A 20937-nucleotide genomic window follows, 5' to 3' on the forward strand; every position below is an offset into this window, starting at 1 on the left:
GTCAGGCACCCTCAGTGGCAGCTGTACCTACAAGGCCTCACCTGCCGATCGTAAGGTCCAGGATGGTTGAAATTGGGGAAGGTGCTCTTTTAGGTAGTTGGAGTCCCAAGCCATTTGGGGCTTTGTATGCTAGTTCTAACACTTTGAATTGGGCCCGTTAATTCACTGACAGCCCATGCAGCTATCAGGTCCGGTGTAATTCCATTAGGCTGCTCCATCTGCCTAGCACAAAGTGATAGTGTAGTCCATTTTCCTGAATTCTCTGCATACAGCAGAAGACCCGGGAGGAGGGGAGACTGCAAGTAGCAGCTAACTAACTGGTGCCGTCCAAAACCTGTGGTCCCTTGATCAGAGGGGCTTGGGAGCTGGGCCGCAAAAGCTGCTGCATTCGGAGCACAATCCTGCCCATTCTTTGCCTTGCATAATACGCCACAGCATTGCACTATCAGGGTGAGACCTTAGAACCTATTGAGCAACTCGGCATTTGAGTCATTCAGTGTCAAGTATTATTCAAGTTCTATGGAACTCAGTATTTTAGACACAATTTGTTTTTTGTTAAGCAGCCATTAAGGCTTTGAATTACAAATGTCATAGGTCAGAAGGGAAGTTGAGTAATTATTTCTGCAGCTTCTATTTTCTGTTTTTCCTACTTGGCTTCCAGAAATGTATTGCAATACTGGGATGTCTAGAGAGAACTATTAAAGGCGATCACAGCTGAACTAACAGAAGATGATAACACTTAGACAAGATTCTGCAAGCCTCTGTGTTATCAGTGAAGTTAGAAATATTTGTAACTGCACTGGTATTCCTATCTCCAAATATCAAGTTAAGACTGAATAGAAAGCTAACCTATATTGTCTACAGTAGGTGTAATAATCACCTTGACTAGTAGATGACATTTTATTTAATTGCTTATTTGCAGATATTAAAGGATTTACAACTCATGTTGATTTGCCACCTGGATGATGCTTGCATACTTCATCCCAGAGGGCAAATAGCATCTATGGGGGGGAGTAACTTAGATTGGGGAAATGGCACAAACACAGGAAATTTGACGATGCCTCTCCTCCTGTCTGTCCGGTCTCATTCAACCCTCAATGTTTGGATGTTTTTGGATAAAATTTAGAGAGTGTGTGTGCTTGGTCAAGGAAGTCTGACTCACTCCCTTTCTTTCATTAGTAGTGCACAGGGGCAGAGATTAGTGGTTAACTAAGGGCAAGCGTACAAACTAAGGCAGCCTTGGGCTTGGATTCAGGGCATGCAGGGTGCTGCTGATTTCGTGACTACCCTTAAGGAATTGGGAGCAGACGGCAGGCTCAGGTATGCCTTCCTGCCACTCCATCCCTTCTGGACTAAGCATTTTTCCTGCCAGGCTTACATTTAAGCCAGCAGCAATTCCTGCTTTACTGCAATTCAAAACCAGAGTTTGAAGCATGGCAGTTGTTAGCCCAGTTTGGACGTCACATTGAACCATGGTTTAGCATAAGGTGAGTGAGTTGCATTTCAGCAGCCAGAAACACCATAACCAGACACCGGAGAGACCTGTCAGGAGTAAGCATGGACCAATGGCACCAAATAGTATGGGAAACAGCCCTACTAGAAAAATTAACCAATAAACTGAAACTGACACGGGGACAAATATAAGAAGACCCCTTCACCCCGGTATGGCTCCCCTTTAATCACACACACAGCCCAACAAGACAATGATAATAATCCACCAACAGCATACAAATCAACATGGCTAACCTGATCCAAAACACCCACCCACCCCACTCACACATGAAAACAAAGATCACCACAGCCAACCACAAACAAACAGCCACACCCGAGGCCAACCCCAACCTCTCTCACCACCAAAGGAACACAAGTGAACAGCAGAGAACCAGCACGAGTAACACTGACACCAAACCCTACATACATTAAGCAAAATAGAAACACCGCCACCCGACCCCACCCTCACCCATCTCCCCCCCCAAAACCCCTTTTCTTCCTAATGTCTCAACAAGTGAAACTGATTTGTAAAAATGTTACATGGAAAAAATATGAGAGACATTACACATACTTCTGTAAATCAAAAAAATCTTTAATAATAAAAAAAAAGCCTCAGGCTTGCACATTCCCCTATTTGTCCAGCATGCCTGTGGAAGGGAGTTAGGAAGCCTTCACTTACATTTTTTGCTTGATCACATCTCATTGTTTTTGTAGCAAACTATAGTTTATGCAGGAGTGGAGGAACTGTGACCCTCCAGATATTGTTGAGCTACATAATCCCTCACCACGGGCCATTTGGGCTGGGGTTGATGGGAGCAAGCATCCAGCAACATGTTCTCCATCCCTGGATTAATGGTTAAACAGTGGTTTCAGATTGGCTTGTTAAGAAGAGGAGAAGAAGAGTTTGGATTTGATATCCCGCCTTTCACTCCCTTTCAGGAGTCTCAAAGCGGCTAACATTTCCTTTCCCTTCCTCCCCCACAACAAACACTCTGTGAGGTGAGTGGGGTTGAGAGTCTTCAAGGAAGTGTGACTGGCCCAGCAGCTGCATGTGGAGGAGCGGGGAAGCGAACCCGGTTCACCAGATTACGAGACTACCGCTCTCAACCACTACACCACACTGGCTTGTTAACCATAGTTTACTTAGGTCAGTGAGCTGCGGTGAAGCAAAAGTGGAAGCCAACGCTTTCTAAATCACCCTTGTGACCTGAGGCTTTGTGTGGCTCATTTGCCTCCATCTCTAAACTATGAGTGTGGCATAACGTCTTGCCTCACAGAGCAGTTGTCACATGGACCAGGTTGCATCCCGCAGTGGGTAGTGGTGGCCACCAACTTAGTGTTAGAATTCCTGATCTATGATTGCAGTCATGGGATTTTTGTCTATATGTTTTGACTCCACAGAGTGGGAAGTGATGGAAACAGGATGTTTGTGTTACTCTGTTCCGTGAAGTGGGACTCTTGTCCTTTGGGGTTTTTTTCCTTTTTGCTGTCTGATGCTAGAGAGAGAGAGAGGAAGCCATATTGCAGTGCTCCGTGTGTGTTTATATGTAAATAAAGTAGATTAGCCAAAATGCTGAGTTGCTGCGGTCTGTCACGCGCATGATGCTCAAACTCTGCTAATCCCTAAGTGTGCCGGTGTCGGTTGGCCTTGGTCGCTGTGATGTTCGGGCTGGAGAAAGCTTATGAAGCTCCTGAATGGTCAACCAGGAGGGAGGGAACATGTCAGTCGGGCATGTGTCTCTAACAGAGACCTACTCGAGTGTAGGCTGAACTCCTGACACTTAGATGGCTTCAAGAGCAGAGCAAACAATTTCAAGGAGGATAAGTCTACCAGTGGCTACTAGCCGCAATAGCTATTCTCAGCCTTCGCTGTTGGAGGAAGTATGCCTCTGTGAACACCAGTTTTTGGGAATTGCAAGTAGGGAGAGCACTGTTGCAGTCACGTCCTGCTTGTGGGCTTCCCATGGGCACTTAGCTGGCTGCTGTGAGAACAGTGTACTGGAGTATTGCTCAGTTGGTAAAGTGTGAGACTCTTAAGTTCAGGGTCATAGGTTGGGCAAAAGATTCCTTCATTGCAGCCGGTAGGACTAAATGATCCTTGGAGTCCCTTCCCACTATATGATTCTATGATATTCTATTCTATGACTTGATGGGCTTTGGCCTGATCCAGGAGGACTCTGCTTATGTTCTTCGTTCCATAAATTAACAATAATTGACACTTGTGGTTCGAGGACCCGACCCCCGCGATGTGGAAGGAACACACAAGGAGACGTGATATAAGGTTTATGGGCAAGAAAAGGCCACAACTTTATTGATTACAGCAGTGAAAAGGTATTGGCTTAGGCATTGGATGCTCACACAAAGGGGTTGATTCACCAAGGGGGTGGAGCCTGTTGATCCAACGAAAGGCTCTCCCCTGATGTCACCGAGGGTCGTGCCATGGCCTCCCGCCAAGCAGGCATCGGACAGAATACACGACCGCCAGATTCCTTTAACGGAATACCCAAAATTGAAGGCATAGGCGATGGCCACACCTAGCCCTTCATCACACCACAACACATTATTCCGAGGACTCTGCTTATGTTCTTCGTTCCATAAATTAACAATAATTGACACCTGCGCAATTTGGGATGAGAAAAACAGCACTTCTGATCTTGATAGCAACCACTCCTGGGATCTAATGAGCTCATCTGCCCATTTAAGTAGGGTTACCAGCGCTAATGAACTCTTTGAAATGCTGCTGGTCACTTTCGTTTATTGGATTAGCCTTGGTTGCTGTTGCTTGGATCATATGCCAATTAAAAATGAAAGTTGTGAGGAGGGGGCAGACAAACCTAGAAAGACGTGCCGTTTGGGAGCACGCTACGCCGAGGTGGTATAAGAACGGCCTGCAGAGGTGAATCCATCCCTTAATTTGAAGAACGCGATTCAAGAACCCTGTGATTACTTACAAGGGCAATTCGCTTTTACAAGAATCAAACTTGCCTTTGTAGTTGAAATTGAACACAGTTTGTTGAATAGCAATTTAGGATAAGGTGCGCTGTGTTGGCTAAACGTGGCATTGTTGGAAGTTCAGTGCTTGAAAGTGAGTGTTCCAAAATACTCCTTCCCCCTACCCCTTTCTACTATTTTGTTTTAAAGGCTGTTATTAGAACAACAGGAGTTTGGGATTAGAACGTGCCATTTGGTTACACACAAAACGTCCAGAAACAAGTTTGTCTCGTTCCCAGGTGAATCTGGGAAATAATAATTAAAAAAAGAAGCAGGTGTGTTTAATGGGGGGAAAGCTTGCCGTTCGCCCATTGTGAAATCGCTTTGGCATTAGTGAATCCACTTCTGAGAAAAGGTAATGCTCTAGTTCTGTGATCAGCGTGCAAGAGAGGAATGTGATGCAGCACTCTGCTTGGCAGTGATTAACTGGAGTGTCGTGAAGAAGTGTTGTAAGAATTGATGTCGTGTATTCTCTGCATTCCCTAGGCATGTGGTCCTCATATTTCAAAAGCTATTGGCTTAGAGCAGCAGGAGTAGCCAATGCGGTGCTCTCTAGACCCTGCTTGACTCCCAACTCCCATCAGCCCCAGCCAGCTAGCAGTCAGGGACGATTGGAGTTGTAGTCCCAAGCAACATTTGAAATTAGCTGGGTGCCAGTCGCATTTCACAACGGGCAGTTGGCCTTTTGCGACTGGATGGAGATGTTCTGGGCACCCACTTTTGGCATCTAGCATCTCCACCTGCCTGGCTGCAGGCTGCTGGTCTGCTGGGCACCGCGGCAGCGAAAGGTGCCATCTTTTGCTGCCGCACTACCCCGCAAAAGCGCACACAATGCAAATGGAAGGAAAACATACCCAATTACATCTCACATGGACTGAAAACAATGGCAGCAGCGAAAACTATACAGTGGTACCTCTGGTTATGAACTTAATTCGTACCGGAGGTCCACTCTTAACCTAAAACTGTTCTTAACCTGAGGTACCACTTTAGCTAATGGGGCCTCCTGCTGCCACCGGTGCATGATTTCTGTTTTCATCCTGAGGTAAAGTTCTTAACCTGAGGTACTATTTCTGGGTTAGCGGAGTCTGTAACCTGAAGCGTCTGTAACCCGAGGTACCACTGCAGATTGTAAACAAATAATAATACCCGAAGTGTTTGTAACCTGAGGTACCACTGTATTTGCTGGACTGAATTCTGTTCTGGACATGGGATGAATAAGGAAACGTTGGCAATTTCTGCTCCCATTTCTGTTTCCATCGGAATTTTCCGAGACCCCTGATATTCACCAACCTGGATGCCTTTAAAGGGGGATTAGACAAATTCCTGAAAGAGAAGGCTATCGGTGGGTACTAGTCATGATGTCTGGGTGTCATTAGCAGTGTCAGAAGGCAACACACATGGAATACTAGGTGCTGGAAACCAAATGCCATCGTGTTCTTGGTTCCCAGGTGCCTCTGGTTGGCCATTTTGAGAACAATATGCTAGATGAGCCTTAGGTCTTATTCAGCAGGGTTCCCCTTAACATTCCTATTTTTGGCACTCATGGAGATGGTTACCCTTCCCCCCGCACACACTATGGTCCTGATCCTGCTCATCTAGCTAATGCTTAAAGAGTTTGAAAAGCGCTTATGCACATTTTAATGTCATTTGCTACTTGGTTTCCCACCAGCATAATCTTCTTATCACTGTATTCAGCCGACTCCCCAAGAAACGCCTATTCGTTCTGACTTCCTTTTTCTAAAAAAAAAATTAAAATAAAAAATTCACATTTTCATAATCACATTCATAAGCGAAAATGCATTCAGTAAATATATTGCATCATGTTTAGAAGATCCAGCAACACAGACTCCTCTTGTGTGATGCCTCATCCAGTGAAGGATAAAAGGAAGCCAGTTTTTCTAAATATTTCTCTTTAGTCGATTCTTCCATCCCGTAATTGGTTATATCATTTTATTCGGTGCTGCTAAACCCTAGATTTTTCTGTGCCTTTGGTCTGTTGCGGGCATTCTATTGGTTTCCCATGCACTGCTCTGCACCTGAAGTTTTACCTATTCCAAAATCATTACCAGATTGACTGCAAGGACAGCCATTTATTTTATTATTAATATTTTTGAAGAATTTCTTGGTTTACAAAAGTACATGCCTCGTCTCTTTTTTTCAGGTTGTGGGGTCTTTCGTACAAATCAGTTACATTTGTTGTTAGACGTTAGTGTTGAGTACAGTATAAGGTGTGATCTAAACCACTGAGCCTCTTGGGCTTGCCGATCAGAAGGTCAGCAGTTTTAATCCCTGCGTTGGGGTGAGCTCCCATTGTTCAGTCCGAGCTCCTGCTCACCTAGCAGTTCGAAAGCACGTCAAAATCCAAGTAGATAAATAGGTACCACTCCGGCGGGAAGGTAAACGGCATTTCCATGCACTGCTCTGGTTTGCCAGAAGCGGCTTAGTCATGCTGGCCACATGACCCAGAAAAACTGTCTGCAGACAAATGCCGACTCCCTCAGCCTATAGAGCGAGATGAGCGTCACAACCCCAGAGTCGTCTGCAACTGGACCTAATGGTCAGGGGTACCTTTACCTTTTCCTTTACAGTACAAGGTTGGGGAAGAGGAGAGGGGAGAAGAAGGGTGGGGTCTTGAGGTTTACAGTGGTACCTCAGGTTACATATGCTTCAGGTTACATACGCTTCAGGTTACCGACTTTGCTAACCCAGAAATAGTACCTCGGGTTAAGAACTTTGCTTCAGGATGAGAACAGAAATCATGCTCCGGTGGCGCGGCAGCAGCGGGAGGCCCATTAGCTAAAGTGGTGCTTCAGGTTAAGAACAGTTTCAGGTTAAGAACAGACCTCCAGAATGAATTAAGTACTTAACCTGAGGTACCACTGTATATTCTTTTATATAGTGTACATGTGGGGTTTTCTGTCAGCGTCAACTGAGTAAAAGGACAACCAGTTATAATTTTATTTACTTGGAAATAAAACTACATTCTTTTATTAAGCAACCCCACCATTTGCACGAAAAGTTACCTTTGGCCTTCATGCATCTCCAACAACCATCTAGTACTGTTAAGTACATTTTAGCTAATCTGTTTGCATTCTGACTTTCCTTGGCTGACTTTCTCCACTTCTGCATTTACTTCCGAGAGGTTCAGTACAGGCACAACACTCCAAAGCATAGCTTGGAGATCTAGCATGTGTCGTGTGTGCCTTCCTTCTATCTGCTACAATGCCATTGCTATTAACAACCTTCATTTGCTTTAGCTATTGTTCCTTGCATAAACATTAGTGGTTAAGGCTAACTAAAACTGCCTTTTTCCCTAGAGGGGTAGCTGTGTTAGCCTGTTGAAGCTTAAACAACAAAGTGTCTTGTGGCTGCTTTAAGAGTAATAAATTCACCATGGCATAAACATTTGTGGGCCGCAGTCTACTTTGCCAGCGCATGAAGTGTAATTCCGAATTGGCAGACATACACAGTATGTGGGATAAATATCAGTCTCATGTAACGAGCATGCTTAGCTCTAGTTAATGCGTGAAAGGGTTAAGACCATAGAGTAAGTTCTGCCAGACTTAACTAGGTCACGCCCCTCACCTTGGGAGGAAGGGTTACCAAAGCCTTTGTTCATTCTCTTCCACCATGTTACTCTGATAAGAAAGTACGTATGGGTTAGTTGTTCCAAGCTTAGACCGTGTTTCTATAATTTGTGTTCCTATACAAATAATTAAGAAACTCCTACCTTTTTGAAACTGTTTTGCTGCCTGTCTTTTCTTGCTGCTGTATTGAAAAGCACATAAATTTAACCTTTGAAGAGTTTGCAAGTAAACGTTTTTAACTGACCAAGCATGTTGTCCATTTTTCTATGCAAAGGGAAGTAAGGTGAATTTTGGAAATAATTTAGAAGGGAATATCTTAAAGGTCTATCAGCCTATATTTCCAGGCTTTACTTTCTTGCATGTTTTGTGATTTGCTCTGCTGGGGCTCTCTCACCAAGAGAGAGTTTGTCCCAAACCTGGTTCTAGGCATCCAGGGAATTCTTCTTTTATTCTTTTAAACCAATTACAATCAAACACTTAAAAAACCCAACAATATATACACATAGCTAAGAGTTTGTGTGGGAGGGAACATTGGGAGAAAAATGAAATGCAAAAAGAACAGACAGTGATGTAATAACATAAAAGCAAAATAATTACAATGACCAGTTAATGAGGCTGTGCTGGGGATAACACACACTTGGTAAGCTAGTTAATGCACAAGACAAGGGGAGAACGTCTGTGCTTCTTCTCCTAGATCTCACTGTTGGATTTGATAATACCTACTATGGTATTAGGGACGCGGGTGGAATAGGGACGCGGGTGGTGCTGTGGGTTAAACCACAGAGCCTAGGACTTGCCGATCAGAAGGTCGGCGGTTCGAATCCCCGTGGTGGGGTGAGCTCCCGTCGTTCGGTCCCAGCTCCTGCCCACCTAGCAGTTCGAAAGCACCCCTAAGTGCAAGTAGATAAATAGGTACCGCTTTATAGCAGGAAGGTAAACGGCGTTTCCGTGTGCTGCGCTGGTGCTGGCTCGCCGGAGCAGCTTCGTCACGCTGGCCACGTGACCCGGAAGTGTCTCCGGACAGCGCTGGCCCCCAGCCTCTAGAGTGAGATGGGCGCACAACCCTAGAGTCGGACACGACTGGCCCGTACGGGCAGGGGTACCTTTACCTTTACCTACCATGGTATCCTCCCAGATCAGGTTTGTGGGATGGGTATTCTGGGTACTATTTTGCAGTGGCTCCACTCCTATCTCCAGGGTTGGTTCCAGAGTGTGATATCTGGGGAATGCTCTTCAGCCCTTAGTCAGTTACGCTATAGGGTTTGCAGGGCACAGTTTCCCTCCCTCCCTTGCTGTTTATCATCTGCATGAAGCCATTGGGAGCAGAGTTTGAAGAACGGTGTCATGAGCACACTAAGGACACGTAACTCTACATCTCCATAAAATTCGAATCAGGTGTGGCTGCTCAGGAGCTGTATGGGTTGGATGAGGGTAATTAAACTGAGCTTTGAATCTTAGTACAATGGAGTTTATGTGGGTGAGTGGTTTTCAAGTCAGGGAAATTGCCTGTTTTGGATGAGGGTTGACTCTGAAGGAACAGGTGCATAGCTTGGCAGGTGCTCTTGGATATGTGTTTGACACTGAATGTAGTTTCATTGTCTGGGAGTGCCTTCTGCCATCTTTGACTGGTGCCAACAGTTGTGTCCGTCCCTGGATTGGGATGCTTTAGTTGTGGCATTGGTCCGGGCATTGGTCACCTCCTCCAGGTTGGATTATGGCAATGCACTGAATGTGGAACATCTTTCAAGGTTGGTTTGGATGCTGCAGGTATGGCAGAAGGCCAAAGCAAGGCCCTTGAAGGGGCTGCTCTTTCAAAGGTGTGTGACACTGTGCTGAATGAGCTGCCAGTATGGGAAACATAGAAAGCTGCCTATTCAGATTATTGGCCACAGCCTGTATGGGCAACATGACTGAAAACCTTTGTTTCTTTCAGTTGTGCTATACAGTGGTGCCCCGCAAGACGAATGCCTCGCAAGATGGAAAACCCGCTAGACGAAAGGGTTTTCCGTTTTGGAGATGCTTCGCAGGACGAATTTCTCTATGGGCTTGCTTCGCAAGACGAAAATGTCTTGCGATTCCTGAGGGTTTTTTTTTCGCTCCCCACCCCCTTTTTCTAAGGCACTAAGCTGCTAATAGCTTTTTAGCAGCTAATCAGCTAATCCCTTAAGCCTTTAATAGCCGCTAATAGCGCTAATCCGCTAATGGGCTTGCTTCGCAAGACGAAAAAACCGCTAGACGAAGAGACTCACGGAACGGATTCTTTTCGTCTTGCGAGGCACCACTGTATATACTTCCAACACTAGTTGGTTTATGATGATCCATTATTTTCCATGGTATTTCTTTTACCATTATATCATGTCAATTAACTTCTTATCATGGCTTTCTTATCATGGACAGAGGCTGGGTGGTGATCTGTCTAGATCTGTTTTAGAAGACATCTAAAGGCAGCCCTGTTTGGGGAAGTTTTTAATGACTGATATTTTAATGTATTTTTAATCTTTTGTTGGAAGCCACCCAGAGTGGCTGGGGAAACCCAGCCAGATGGGTGGGGTAGAAATAATATATGATGATGATGATGATGATGATGTTTGGGGTTCTTTAGCTGTGTTTGCTGCATTGCAAGGGGTTGGAGTAAATAATAATAATAATAATAATAATAATAATAATAATAATAATAGCCGCCTCTTTCAGCGGGTCTGGGAATGCTCCCTCACAGAGGGAAGCATTTACCACCCCGCAGAGGCCATCGCCCAGCCCTTCCCGGCTTGCTTTTATTAGCCAGGATGGGCAAGGATCAAGGAGACATGTGGTTCGTTTCACGCGTCCAAGCAGCCTGTCCGCATCCTCGGAGGTAACGGATTGAAATTAATTCCATGCAACTTGACCAGACAGGGCTCTTGCACTCACCCGCCCCAGCCCTGCTCCCACGGTGGTGTCTACCTCTTTTCGAATATGAGCAACTTTATCTGCAAAAAAACTTTGCAAAATCAAGCTTGGGATTTCTTTTCAACTCTTAAATTCTGTGGTTCTTTGGTTCAATTAAAAAAACCCAAAAACCTGCAACTTGTTTAATTTTCTTCCCCCATCCCTGATATATTATAGCCAAATTTGCCATGCGGGGCATCAAAAGTTGTATGAGTTCACTTTTCTCATATCTATTATCAAATCAAGCAAACACTGTCAGGGTAGTTTTATGGCAGAAATGAAGGGCTTTTAAGAAACAGCATCGTTGTCAAACTGGTGCACCATTCTTTTCTCCAGTAATACATCTGTGGCATATAATTCTTGGCAGTACATGATGATGGGATTACAAGCAAGTATGAAATGGCTCTAGGCGTACAAGTGAACTCAAGCTATTAAAACATGAGCTTTCACTTCTGTTTAGTCACAAAGGTTCAGACTTTCAACCTGGAAATACCAGCACAGGAGGACAAAACCCACGACTCAAGTCGGATTTAATATGTGCCACCTGAAGCACTCTAGAGCCTCTCTCACAAGTGCTTCTTGCTCAGGGCTCCTTCCAGTTAGCCACAGCCTCTTCAGTATATTTCATTGCATTCATGGCCCAGCAGTCATCAGATACTCTCAGAAGAATGAGTGCTCAGTCCTCAATAGGCAGTTCTGCAGTTTGTCCCTTAAGCTTTTACTCTAAAGGTGTTATGTACTTCTGGAAATTTTGGTGTTGATACCTCCCTGTTGTGTGTGGATGGTTCGGTTTTGACCACTTAAGGTCCACACTTGGAAAACTGAGTGTGCTTTCAGTATATAAGTTTGGCTTCAGAATACAGCGGAACCTCGGTTGTCGAAAATAATCCGTTCCGGAAGACCATTTGACTTCTGAAACATTCAACAACCGGGGTGCAATTGCCGCTCGACAAAATCCATTGAAAAAATGGAGAAAAGCTCCTCGGAAGCTGTTTGATTTCCGAGACCTGTTCGAAAATGGAAACATTCACTTCTGGGTTGTCACCGTTCGAAAGCCAAAATGTTCAACTTCTGAAGCGTTCAACAACCGAGGTTCCACTGTATAGTATTTGCTGCAGAATATCAGCATTTCTTTTCTTTTTTAAAAGCAGGTTGCTATTCCTTATAGTTGAAAATACATGCTTGAAACGGTGTTTACTGTGCCTGGTGCTAAATGAAGTGCTGAGTAACTTTTCCAAGGAGCAGAGATTCAGTATCCTGCATAGCTTCCTTGTCTGTCGTTGCGACTTTCAAAAGCAGAATGAATTGTGTGAAAGATAGAACTCATTCAAATGTGTTGTATTTGCACAATTTATCCAGGCTGAAGGTTTTTAAATTCTTGTTGCAGAAGTTCAGGGGTTGGTTTTTGAGGTGATTCCTCTTTCCCCAGCATACACAGGTCTTGATAGCGGAGGAGCTGTTGAAACTTGAAAGTTGCTTTCTTGATAGCAGCTGGCTGGATACTTAATAAGTTCTTACCCATAAAATACCTCATTAGTAAATCACTGTCTTGGGCAATAAGATTTATAAAACAGGCGACACCGATTATGTTTAGGGATGGTTTCTCCAGAGGGAATTGCTGGTCTATTTTCAGCTGTACTGTAGCGCCATCATTACAAGTGGCTAAGTGGTGCTACTGCAGCTTCTGAATCAGCAGAGATCAGGTGACACTAATAGCCAGTTGGGTCACATTATCATTATCGTTATCATTATTATTATTATTATTATTATTATTATTATTATTATTATTATTATTATTTCTATACTGCCCTTCATCCAGAGATCACAGGGTAGTTTACAATATGAAAACAATAATGAAAGCACCAGGCAGGCTTCCATGGGGAACATACCCCAGAAGTGGGGAGCCACCACAGAAAAGGCCCCTTCTCGTGTTGCCTCCCTCTGGACCTCTCACAGATGAGGCACACTAAGAAGGGCACCAGATGATGATCGCAGGGTCTGGGTTGGTTCATATGGGAGGAGGAGGTCCATGAGGTCTTGCAGTCCTGAGGCTTAATAGGTCAAAACCAGTACTTTACATTAGGCCCGGAAACAAATTGGCAGCCAGTGCAGTTATATGTTCAAACCCTCTTGCCCTGGTGAGTGTACTGGCCCTACAGAAGCTCTGGATTTTGTCCTGACACTTCAGTCCAAGCAACTTGCTGTTGGTTTAATTGCAGACAGACTGCATTAGGGGAGGAGTTGTAGCTCAGTGGCAAAGCCCCACATACTTCGCATGCAGAAGGTCACAGGTTCAATCCTCTGTGTCTCCAGGGAGAGCTGGGAAAGGCCCTTGTCTGGAGAGTCAGTCAGCATAAGACAGTACCAAACATCTCCTTATTTTTCCCTGCCTGCCTCTGGGCTACTAGCCCTGATGTGTGAGAGAGGAAGATTTATACCAGGACAAAAATTAACCCTACAGTTGCAGAACTTAGCCAGGGCAGTTCTGTAAGGAAAAAAGTAAATAAATGCCGCTTAGTGCATTTAATGTGAGAATAGAACCTATGGAACTGCCTTAGTCCCAATAAGACCTTTGGTCCATCGAGTCCCAAACCGTCTACTCTGAGTAGAAGCAACCCCTCTTCGTATGCCCTTTGCATGCAAGATGTTTTCAGGAATCTAAATATTGTGTTTTGGAGGTAGGTTTGAATTGCCCTTGTTGTTGCCTTCAGAGCAAAATCCCTCCTGAATTCTATGCAAATAGTATGCATCAGAAAGACCTGAATGGAGTCCTGGCACATTCTTGAACAAGTGTCATCTTGTCTTGATTCCTCAGATAACATGCATGTGTCACTAGCTGAAGCCCTGGAGGTTCGGGGAGGACCACTGCATGAAGAAGAAATATGGGCTGTATTGAATCAAAGCGCGGAAAGCCTTCAGGAGTTGTTCCGGAAAGGTAAGGTCTTGACTTGTAACAGAAGCTTTGCAGGGAGTGGGGATTTTGTGGTTGACCTGTGCATAACTGGGGGTTGGTGTGTGTGTGTTGGGGAACACTGTCATGGATTCCTGTATAAGGGAAAAATGGGAATACAGTGGTACCTCGAGTTAAGTACTTAATTTGTTCCGGAGGTCCGTTCTTAACCTGCAACTGTTCTTAACCTGAAGCACCACTTTAGCTAATGGGGCCTCCTGCTGCCGCCGCGCCGCCGGAGCACGATTTCTGTTCTTATCCTGAAGCAAAGTTCTTAACCCGAGGTACTATTTCTGGGTTAGCGGAGTCTGTAACCTGAAGCGTATGTTACCCGAGGTACCACTGTAAATGTAGCCCAGTACATTGGAAGATATTTGGTTTATTAAATCACATCTGCAAAATTAAATTTCTGGTAAAATGACAAATAAGTGTCAGACATTAGTGATCCCAGGGCCTCTGTATTATTATTTTTTTTGGCAAAACAGTGGGATGTTCTTGCTGGAGAATGGAATAGAATAATAGGGACCTGCAACAAAACACTGCAGTGCATTGTCCTAAGAAGGGTGCTTCCCTTTTGGGTGCTAGCCAGCCATGTCCTTCTTGACGCTACTCCATTCCATCACCACTCCCATTTTTCTTTTCCAGCTGTACTCAGATTTTTTGTAGCTAGTAAGGGTGCTCAGTCCTTAACATGGTGTTGTTGGGGTTTTTTTTTGGGGGGGAGGCAGGCGGAGGAGTTGTGCCAATACCTCTTTTATGTCCTGTCATCCCCATCACCCACTACTTGCATGGCACTGCCTGCATATTTCTTTTTCCTTATCTTCATGAGCCAAAGGGCTAGAGACCAGATTTGATTGATATACAGTCGTACCTTGGAAGTCGAACGGAATCCGTTCCAGAAGTCCATTCGACTTCCGAAAGCGTGGCTTCTGATTGGCTGCGTTGGAAGCTGCGGAAGCCCTGTTGGAAGTTTGGCTTCCAAAAATAGTTCCCAAACCGGAACAGTCACCTCCGGGTTTGTGATGTTCAGGAGCCAAAACATTCGGTAACTAAGCTGTTCAGCTTCCAAGGTATGACTGTATCTTCCAAAACCGGTTTGAAATCCATATCATGGTGTTGATTTCATAATGTTTGACCTGGCAATAGATAGCAAATCATGGTGTGTGTGTGTGTGTGTGTGTGTGTGTTACACAAAATCACAATGTGGGGAAAACCATGAAGCCAGCCAATACCTTTACATAGTTCCATCCTTATACAGTGGTGCCTCGCAAGACGAAATTAATTCGTTCCGTGAGTTTTTTTGTAGAGCGAGTTTTTTCATCTTGCGAAGCACCACAGCAGGGAGGGGTGGGGAGAAGCAGGTCAGCTGCCGCAGCCGGTCCTTGGACTCACCCGCGCCTTGTGGACACTGCGCGACGCGGCTGCTGGAGGGCGGCGGGGCTCAGGAGCGCGACTCCGGCTGCAACGCTGGCTGCTGGCGGCAACGGCTCCTGAGAGGAGCGCGCGAGGGCGGTGGGCAGCGGCACGAGGCAGCCGGAAGGTCGGCCGGAAGGTGGGAGGGAGCCGGAGGAGCCGTCAGCAGGAAGGTGGGAGGGAGCCGGAGGAGCGGGGAAGTGAGCGTGCGTGCGTGCACTGATCGTCGCTATGACAGGAGAGGCAGGCTGTTTCATCTAGCGAAGCAAGCCCTTAGAAAAATCCGTCTTGCGAAGCACCTCCGAAAACGAAAAACCCTTTCGTCTAGTGGGTTTTTCGTCTTCCGAGGCATTCGTCTTGCGGGGTACCACTGTATCAGACATTATGATGTATTGTGATGTTTAGCTGGTTATATATCCTGATGTTGAAAATCAGATATCGCCCAGCCCTTCTAGAGACTTGCTTTTTGCTCTAATGAAAGATGAACGTTCTAGGAAGGGGGTCTAGAAAATGGGTCAGGGGGAATGTTCCCATAGCCTACCAACAAGCTATGGGTCAGAGTGCATGGTGCTAGCATGAATGCTGCTGCAGCAATGTGGACCGTTGCGTCAGCCGCTTTTGATTTATCAGCATTAATGAAAAGTTGAGTTGGAGAAATGGTCGTTCTGTAAGTTCCCATCCCAAGCACTTGAAGCTCTGTGATGACACATTTGGCGCCGTGTCAAGGAGAAAAGCCTGGGGCAGTCTCTCCTCCTACTCCAAACTCCTTAATGCGAAAAAATGAGTCTCAAAGGTCACGTTTTATTGCCGTTCCAAAAAAGCATTGCCCTCAAGAGCCCACCACGCTCTCTGTGAGTGCATAGCCAAGGTACTTGGGGAAAACTTTATCTCAGTAAACCCAGTTGTGCACATCCTGTCGTCCTTTTCTCTCTCTGAAAAGTGGGGAATTAAAACCCATTTTCTCTTCTGCCTTTGCTTGCTCTTTCTTCATTCGTTTAAAATGCTTTCATTCTCACTGCAGGCCAGTTCACTGTTGAAGGTGGTTCGCACCAGTTGAGATAGGGGACCATTGTACTTTGTCCTGCATTTATCCTAGGAGGAATATACATCTATATATAGAGAGAGTAGAACTGTAGGGAGAGGAGGTAGCATAATAATAATAATCTGTAGCTGACTGCAATTCATACATCCATCATCACTGCAGTAATAGAAATAATAACCGTGCCTAGTATTCCCATAGCACTTAAGAATGTTCAAAGCCACACATTTTTCTATAGTTCTGCTTATGGCAGCTCAGCAAAGCAGGTCAGTGTTATTATCTTGATGTTAAGGTTGGTGTGATGGCCTGGGACTCAGACTCGGAGCCAGAGGAGTCTCAGTCCACACCAGATCCTTTGCCTCAGATGGCAGCTGAACCTAGTCTGGGGCCTGATTCTGAAGAGCCCCAGTCTGCCCAGGTTCCCCTGCAACAAACACCAGCTCCAGATGTGGGGATTACCTCGTTGCCTCCAGCTGGGCCATCACTTACAGCTGTTCCACTACCAGTTGGGTCAGGAGAGGCTGAGGCGGCCCCTGGGTCTAGTAACCCACCAACATCTCATGAGCTGTAGAGACTAAGGTCTGAGAGAAGGAGAGACCTGAGTACTCACAGGAGGAGTGCTCGCCTTCGGGCGAGACAGAGAGGGGAGTCGCCGGGGGATCAGGACCGGCCATTACCCCGACAGAGATAAAAGGCTGCTGGACCCCACCCCAGGTTGCAGGAGCAACATTGCTATTTGCCAGAACCTACCTGTGATTCTGTGCCTGATCTTCCCTGGTTTCCTGCCTCATGTCCTGCCTTGGCCCTGTTGGACTGACTCCTCGTGGAACCCTTGGATTGGGGACCAGACCTGGACCGCGTTGCTCGGGTTACCCCTGGGCCCAGCACAGTTAGGGTCTTCCCTAACTTTGGGAAGAGCCCTTACCAGTCTGGTGTCTTCCAGGTGTTTCAGACCACAACTCCTGATGGGAGTTGTGGTCTGAAACACTTGGAAGTCTCCAAGCTGGTGAAGGCTGCTTTAGAATGCTTTCAGACCACTTCATTTGCATTATCTCAGGATAATCCAAGACAGGGATTATCCAAGACATCTCCTGCTAGGGAAGAGGGAATGGCCGAAGATCTACATTGGGAAGAAATGGAGAACAAAGATCTACTCTGGGGACAAGGTTGAGAGGAGACCCAGCAGGGCCACGTATTTGCCAAGAGGCCGCTGTAGAGGTGGCAACATTGGCCTCCAAGGAGCATGCCAGAGCTGTTGCAGCCCCTGTGGAACCTGCCACCTGAGGCAGTTGCTTCACCTTGTCTCATGGAAGGTGTAGCCCTGATCCTAGATGCTTGGAAGAAGTCCCTCATTCTTGTTTGATTGGAAGGTTTCTACCCCAGTTTTCCTTTTTTTAAAAAAACGGGGGTGGGGGAGCTCAAGGTTGTAGCTAGTGCAGAATGCAATGGCTAGGCTGTTCTATGAGATATCCTACCGTACCCACAGGGACAAGGGAGAAATTTGACTTGGTTTGTCGTTAAAGGCGAACCTGCCTAATTTGCGCATTCCAGAACAATATGAGAACTGAAGCACAGCCATCCTTCAAAATATTCCAGATTTTGCAGTGCGGTTGTCCAGCCAAGTAATGTGTACAAAATTGCATATACTGGGGTAAAGCATGGTTAACAATGCATATATTTGCGGAAATGCCATATTAAAAATATTAGGCAAAAAATAAGTAAATCAGGAGAAATCCACACAAAAATATTTTCATGAGGACTTTTTCATGAACCTCTGTTTTCTTCCAGATTGATTGGCACTCCACCCTCAAATTCGCTTTTAGAGGGAATGGTGATGAACAGTTCTGTTCTGTGCCCTCTGAGAGCTCCTGTATTATTATTATTTTTACAATCTGCAGTGGTACCTCGGGTTACAGGCACTTCAGGTTACAGGCGCTTCAGGTTACAGACTCCGCTAACCCAGAAATAGTACCTCGGATTAAGAACTTTGCTGCAGGATGAGAAGAGAAATCGTGCTCTGGCGGCTTGGCGGCAGCAGGATGCCCCATTAGCTAAAGTGGTACCTCAGTTAAGAACAGTTTCAGGTTAAGAACGGACCTCCAGAACGAATTACAGTGGTGCCCCGCAAGACGAATGCCTCGCAAGACGGAAAACCCGCAAGACGAAAGGGTTTTCCGTTTTCAGAGGTGCTTCGCAAGACGAATTTCTCTATGGGCTTGCTTCGCAAGACGAAAATGTCTTGCGATTCTTGAGGGTTTTTCGCTCCCCAACCCCTTTTTCTAAAGCGCTAAGCTGCTAATAGCCTTTTAGCAGCTAATCCGCTAATCCCTTAAGCCTTTAATAGCCGTTAATAGCCCTTAAACTGCTAATAGCGCTAATCCGCTAATGGGCTTGCTTCGCAAGACGAAAAACCCGCAAGACGAAGAGACTCGCGGAATGGATTCTTTTCGTCTTGCGAGGCACCACTGTAAGTTCTTAACCTGAGGTACCACTGTATAAAGGAAGCCTGAATTGTAAACCAACCCTGTGCACCTTCACCCAAAAAGATCCCTCATTTTCTTCTATGCGAGTAACTTCCGAGGACTAATCCTCTTCAGAAAGCCCCCTTGCGCAGTCTAGGAATTGCCTGGGATTCATGAGATTTACTGTCCTTGAATTCTGTGGTGATCTCAAGCTTGATACTACCTTCACAAACACACAAATAAAGCCTTTTTATTGATTCGCTTGCACACTTCTGAATTGCACGCTTACTTTCGTATCCCTGCATTGTCTTCAGACCACTTTGAAGGAACTGCACAGATGATGTAGTAAGAGTACCCTGCCCTTTCATCTTCCATAAATAGGGGTTTTATTATTAAGTCATAAAACCAAACCAAATGGGGACTGTTAAAGCACCGTGCAAATGTGCCTTTCATTGCACATGCTTTTCTTGAAAAGTGGGAAGGAATTGCAGGTCTTGTGCAATGTTTTTGGTATTGATTAGTCATTCTGGAGACTTTTTAACCACATCTAGTGCCAGCCCGCGGTCATATATCTTATTGACAATGTGAAATCAGGAAATGTTACAACCCATCCACTTCCCTCCCCTTCAGTCATCCCTTCAGCCATTTCTTAGCATGTTGTTGTTTAGTAATTGATGAATGGTATTTTGCATTTTTCTCAAGGTGATTTACAAACACTCCATAAAAGAACAACTAAAAACACTGTTAAAAGCAGTTGCAAAGTACGCTTTAGAAATGGTACAAAATGAACAGCTAAAGGCAGAGAGACCTTTTCATCCTGCTGGAAAATCTTGCTGAAACAGAAATGTCTTCAGCTGTTCTCGGGAAGTACAGATAGTGGGTGCCTTTCATTTCTCAATGGGGATGTTTTTTCTGCAGAACAGAGGCAGCCACACTGAAAGCACACCTCTCCTGCACAGTGGCCTACTGGGTATAAAAGGGTGATCTTTCAGGAAACCTCCCTCTTGAGATGTAGAGTCCCTTATAAGTTAGTGCCACAAACCTTGAACTTGGCCCAGTAGTAGGTTGGCAGCCTGTGCAAATCCTGAAAACCAGGTATTCCCATATTACAAAGTGCGGCTTAAATTCGCGACCTTACAAAAGTAGGCTTTTACGATATCGCTACTGAAACAGATATACAGTAAAACGGACGGGTGTGAGTGCCTGCAGAATTTTACGAGAGCAGCTTATATTCAGGTATTGACTTTTCCCCCTTTTAATTTTAAAGGTGCGGCTTATATTTGGGTGCGGCTTATATTCGGGCCAATACGGTATATACTGAACAGATAACAGGGCTTAGTGAGCTGGGAGAGTCTGTGGCAGAGAGAAGTCCAGAGGCAGAAGCAGAAACACGAGAGAAGGGAGGCCAAGAGGCAGAGATGAGTCAGGCTAGTGTAGAGGCATGGGTATCTCCCCATCCTGCTGCAAAAAACTACCCCCTCCACTGAACCAGAAGAGGCATGAAGCGGGAAGAGCAAAGGCAGACATGTAGGCACAGTCTCCAATTGCTTGGGGAAACCCTGGAGAGGAGAAGACATAGCTGGTTGTGTGGAGGCAGGGACATTTAGTCTTGGCAAGTGCTTCACGGGGGCCAGACCTGAGTTGCTGTTCTCACTGGGCCTGACACTCCTGTGCAGATCCTGTTTTGCCAATAAAGAGTTAACACCAGCTTGCCTGGTGCGATTAACTGCTGGCTTCCTGTGGTGATTTAATAGACATAGATCCATAAGTGGGGTAGGGTTGAGATGCAACTATTGGCTCTAACCGGTTATTGTGTCCAACTTCCGTACATACAAGGTCATGCCTTCATTGATGCTGATGTGTATTCTCACAGAAATCCATTTTGACTTGGGGCCACTTTACACATCACAAAACTCTTGCATGGAAAATAGATTGCTACCTAGAACCATCACTTGCGCACCAGGTTCTGCTGCAATTAACACATGTGCTTCACATGGAGGGAAATAGATGCATGGCCATTTGTCATTACCTCCATGCTGTTTATGAGCATTTTCCTATAAGGAACTGTTCTGTGTGCAA

General features: G+C 45.5%; 1 protein-coding gene across 17 annotated transcripts in view; it reads left to right on the forward strand.

Moving 5' to 3' along the window:
* The window catches only part of PTPN13 (protein tyrosine phosphatase non-receptor type 13), a 170088-nt gene that overhangs the window by 35759 nt on the left and 113392 nt on the right, over positions 1 to 20937 (forward strand). For all 17 annotated transcript variants that reach the window (XM_083398108.1, XM_083398120.1, XM_083398124.1 and 14 more), the window contains exon 2: positions 13810 to 13929. In XM_083398108.1, the coding sequence (XP_083254234.1) occupies positions 13815 to 13929 (115 nt within the window). In that variant the 5' untranslated portion in view covers positions 13810 to 13814. The remainder of the gene's footprint in view (positions 1 to 13809; positions 13930 to 20937) is intronic.

This window comes from Podarcis tiliguerta (assembly GCF_965153285.1).
Source record: "Podarcis tiliguerta genome assembly, chromosome: 9".
Lineage (NCBI taxonomy): Eukaryota > Metazoa > Chordata > Lepidosauria > Squamata > Lacertidae > Podarcis > Podarcis tiliguerta.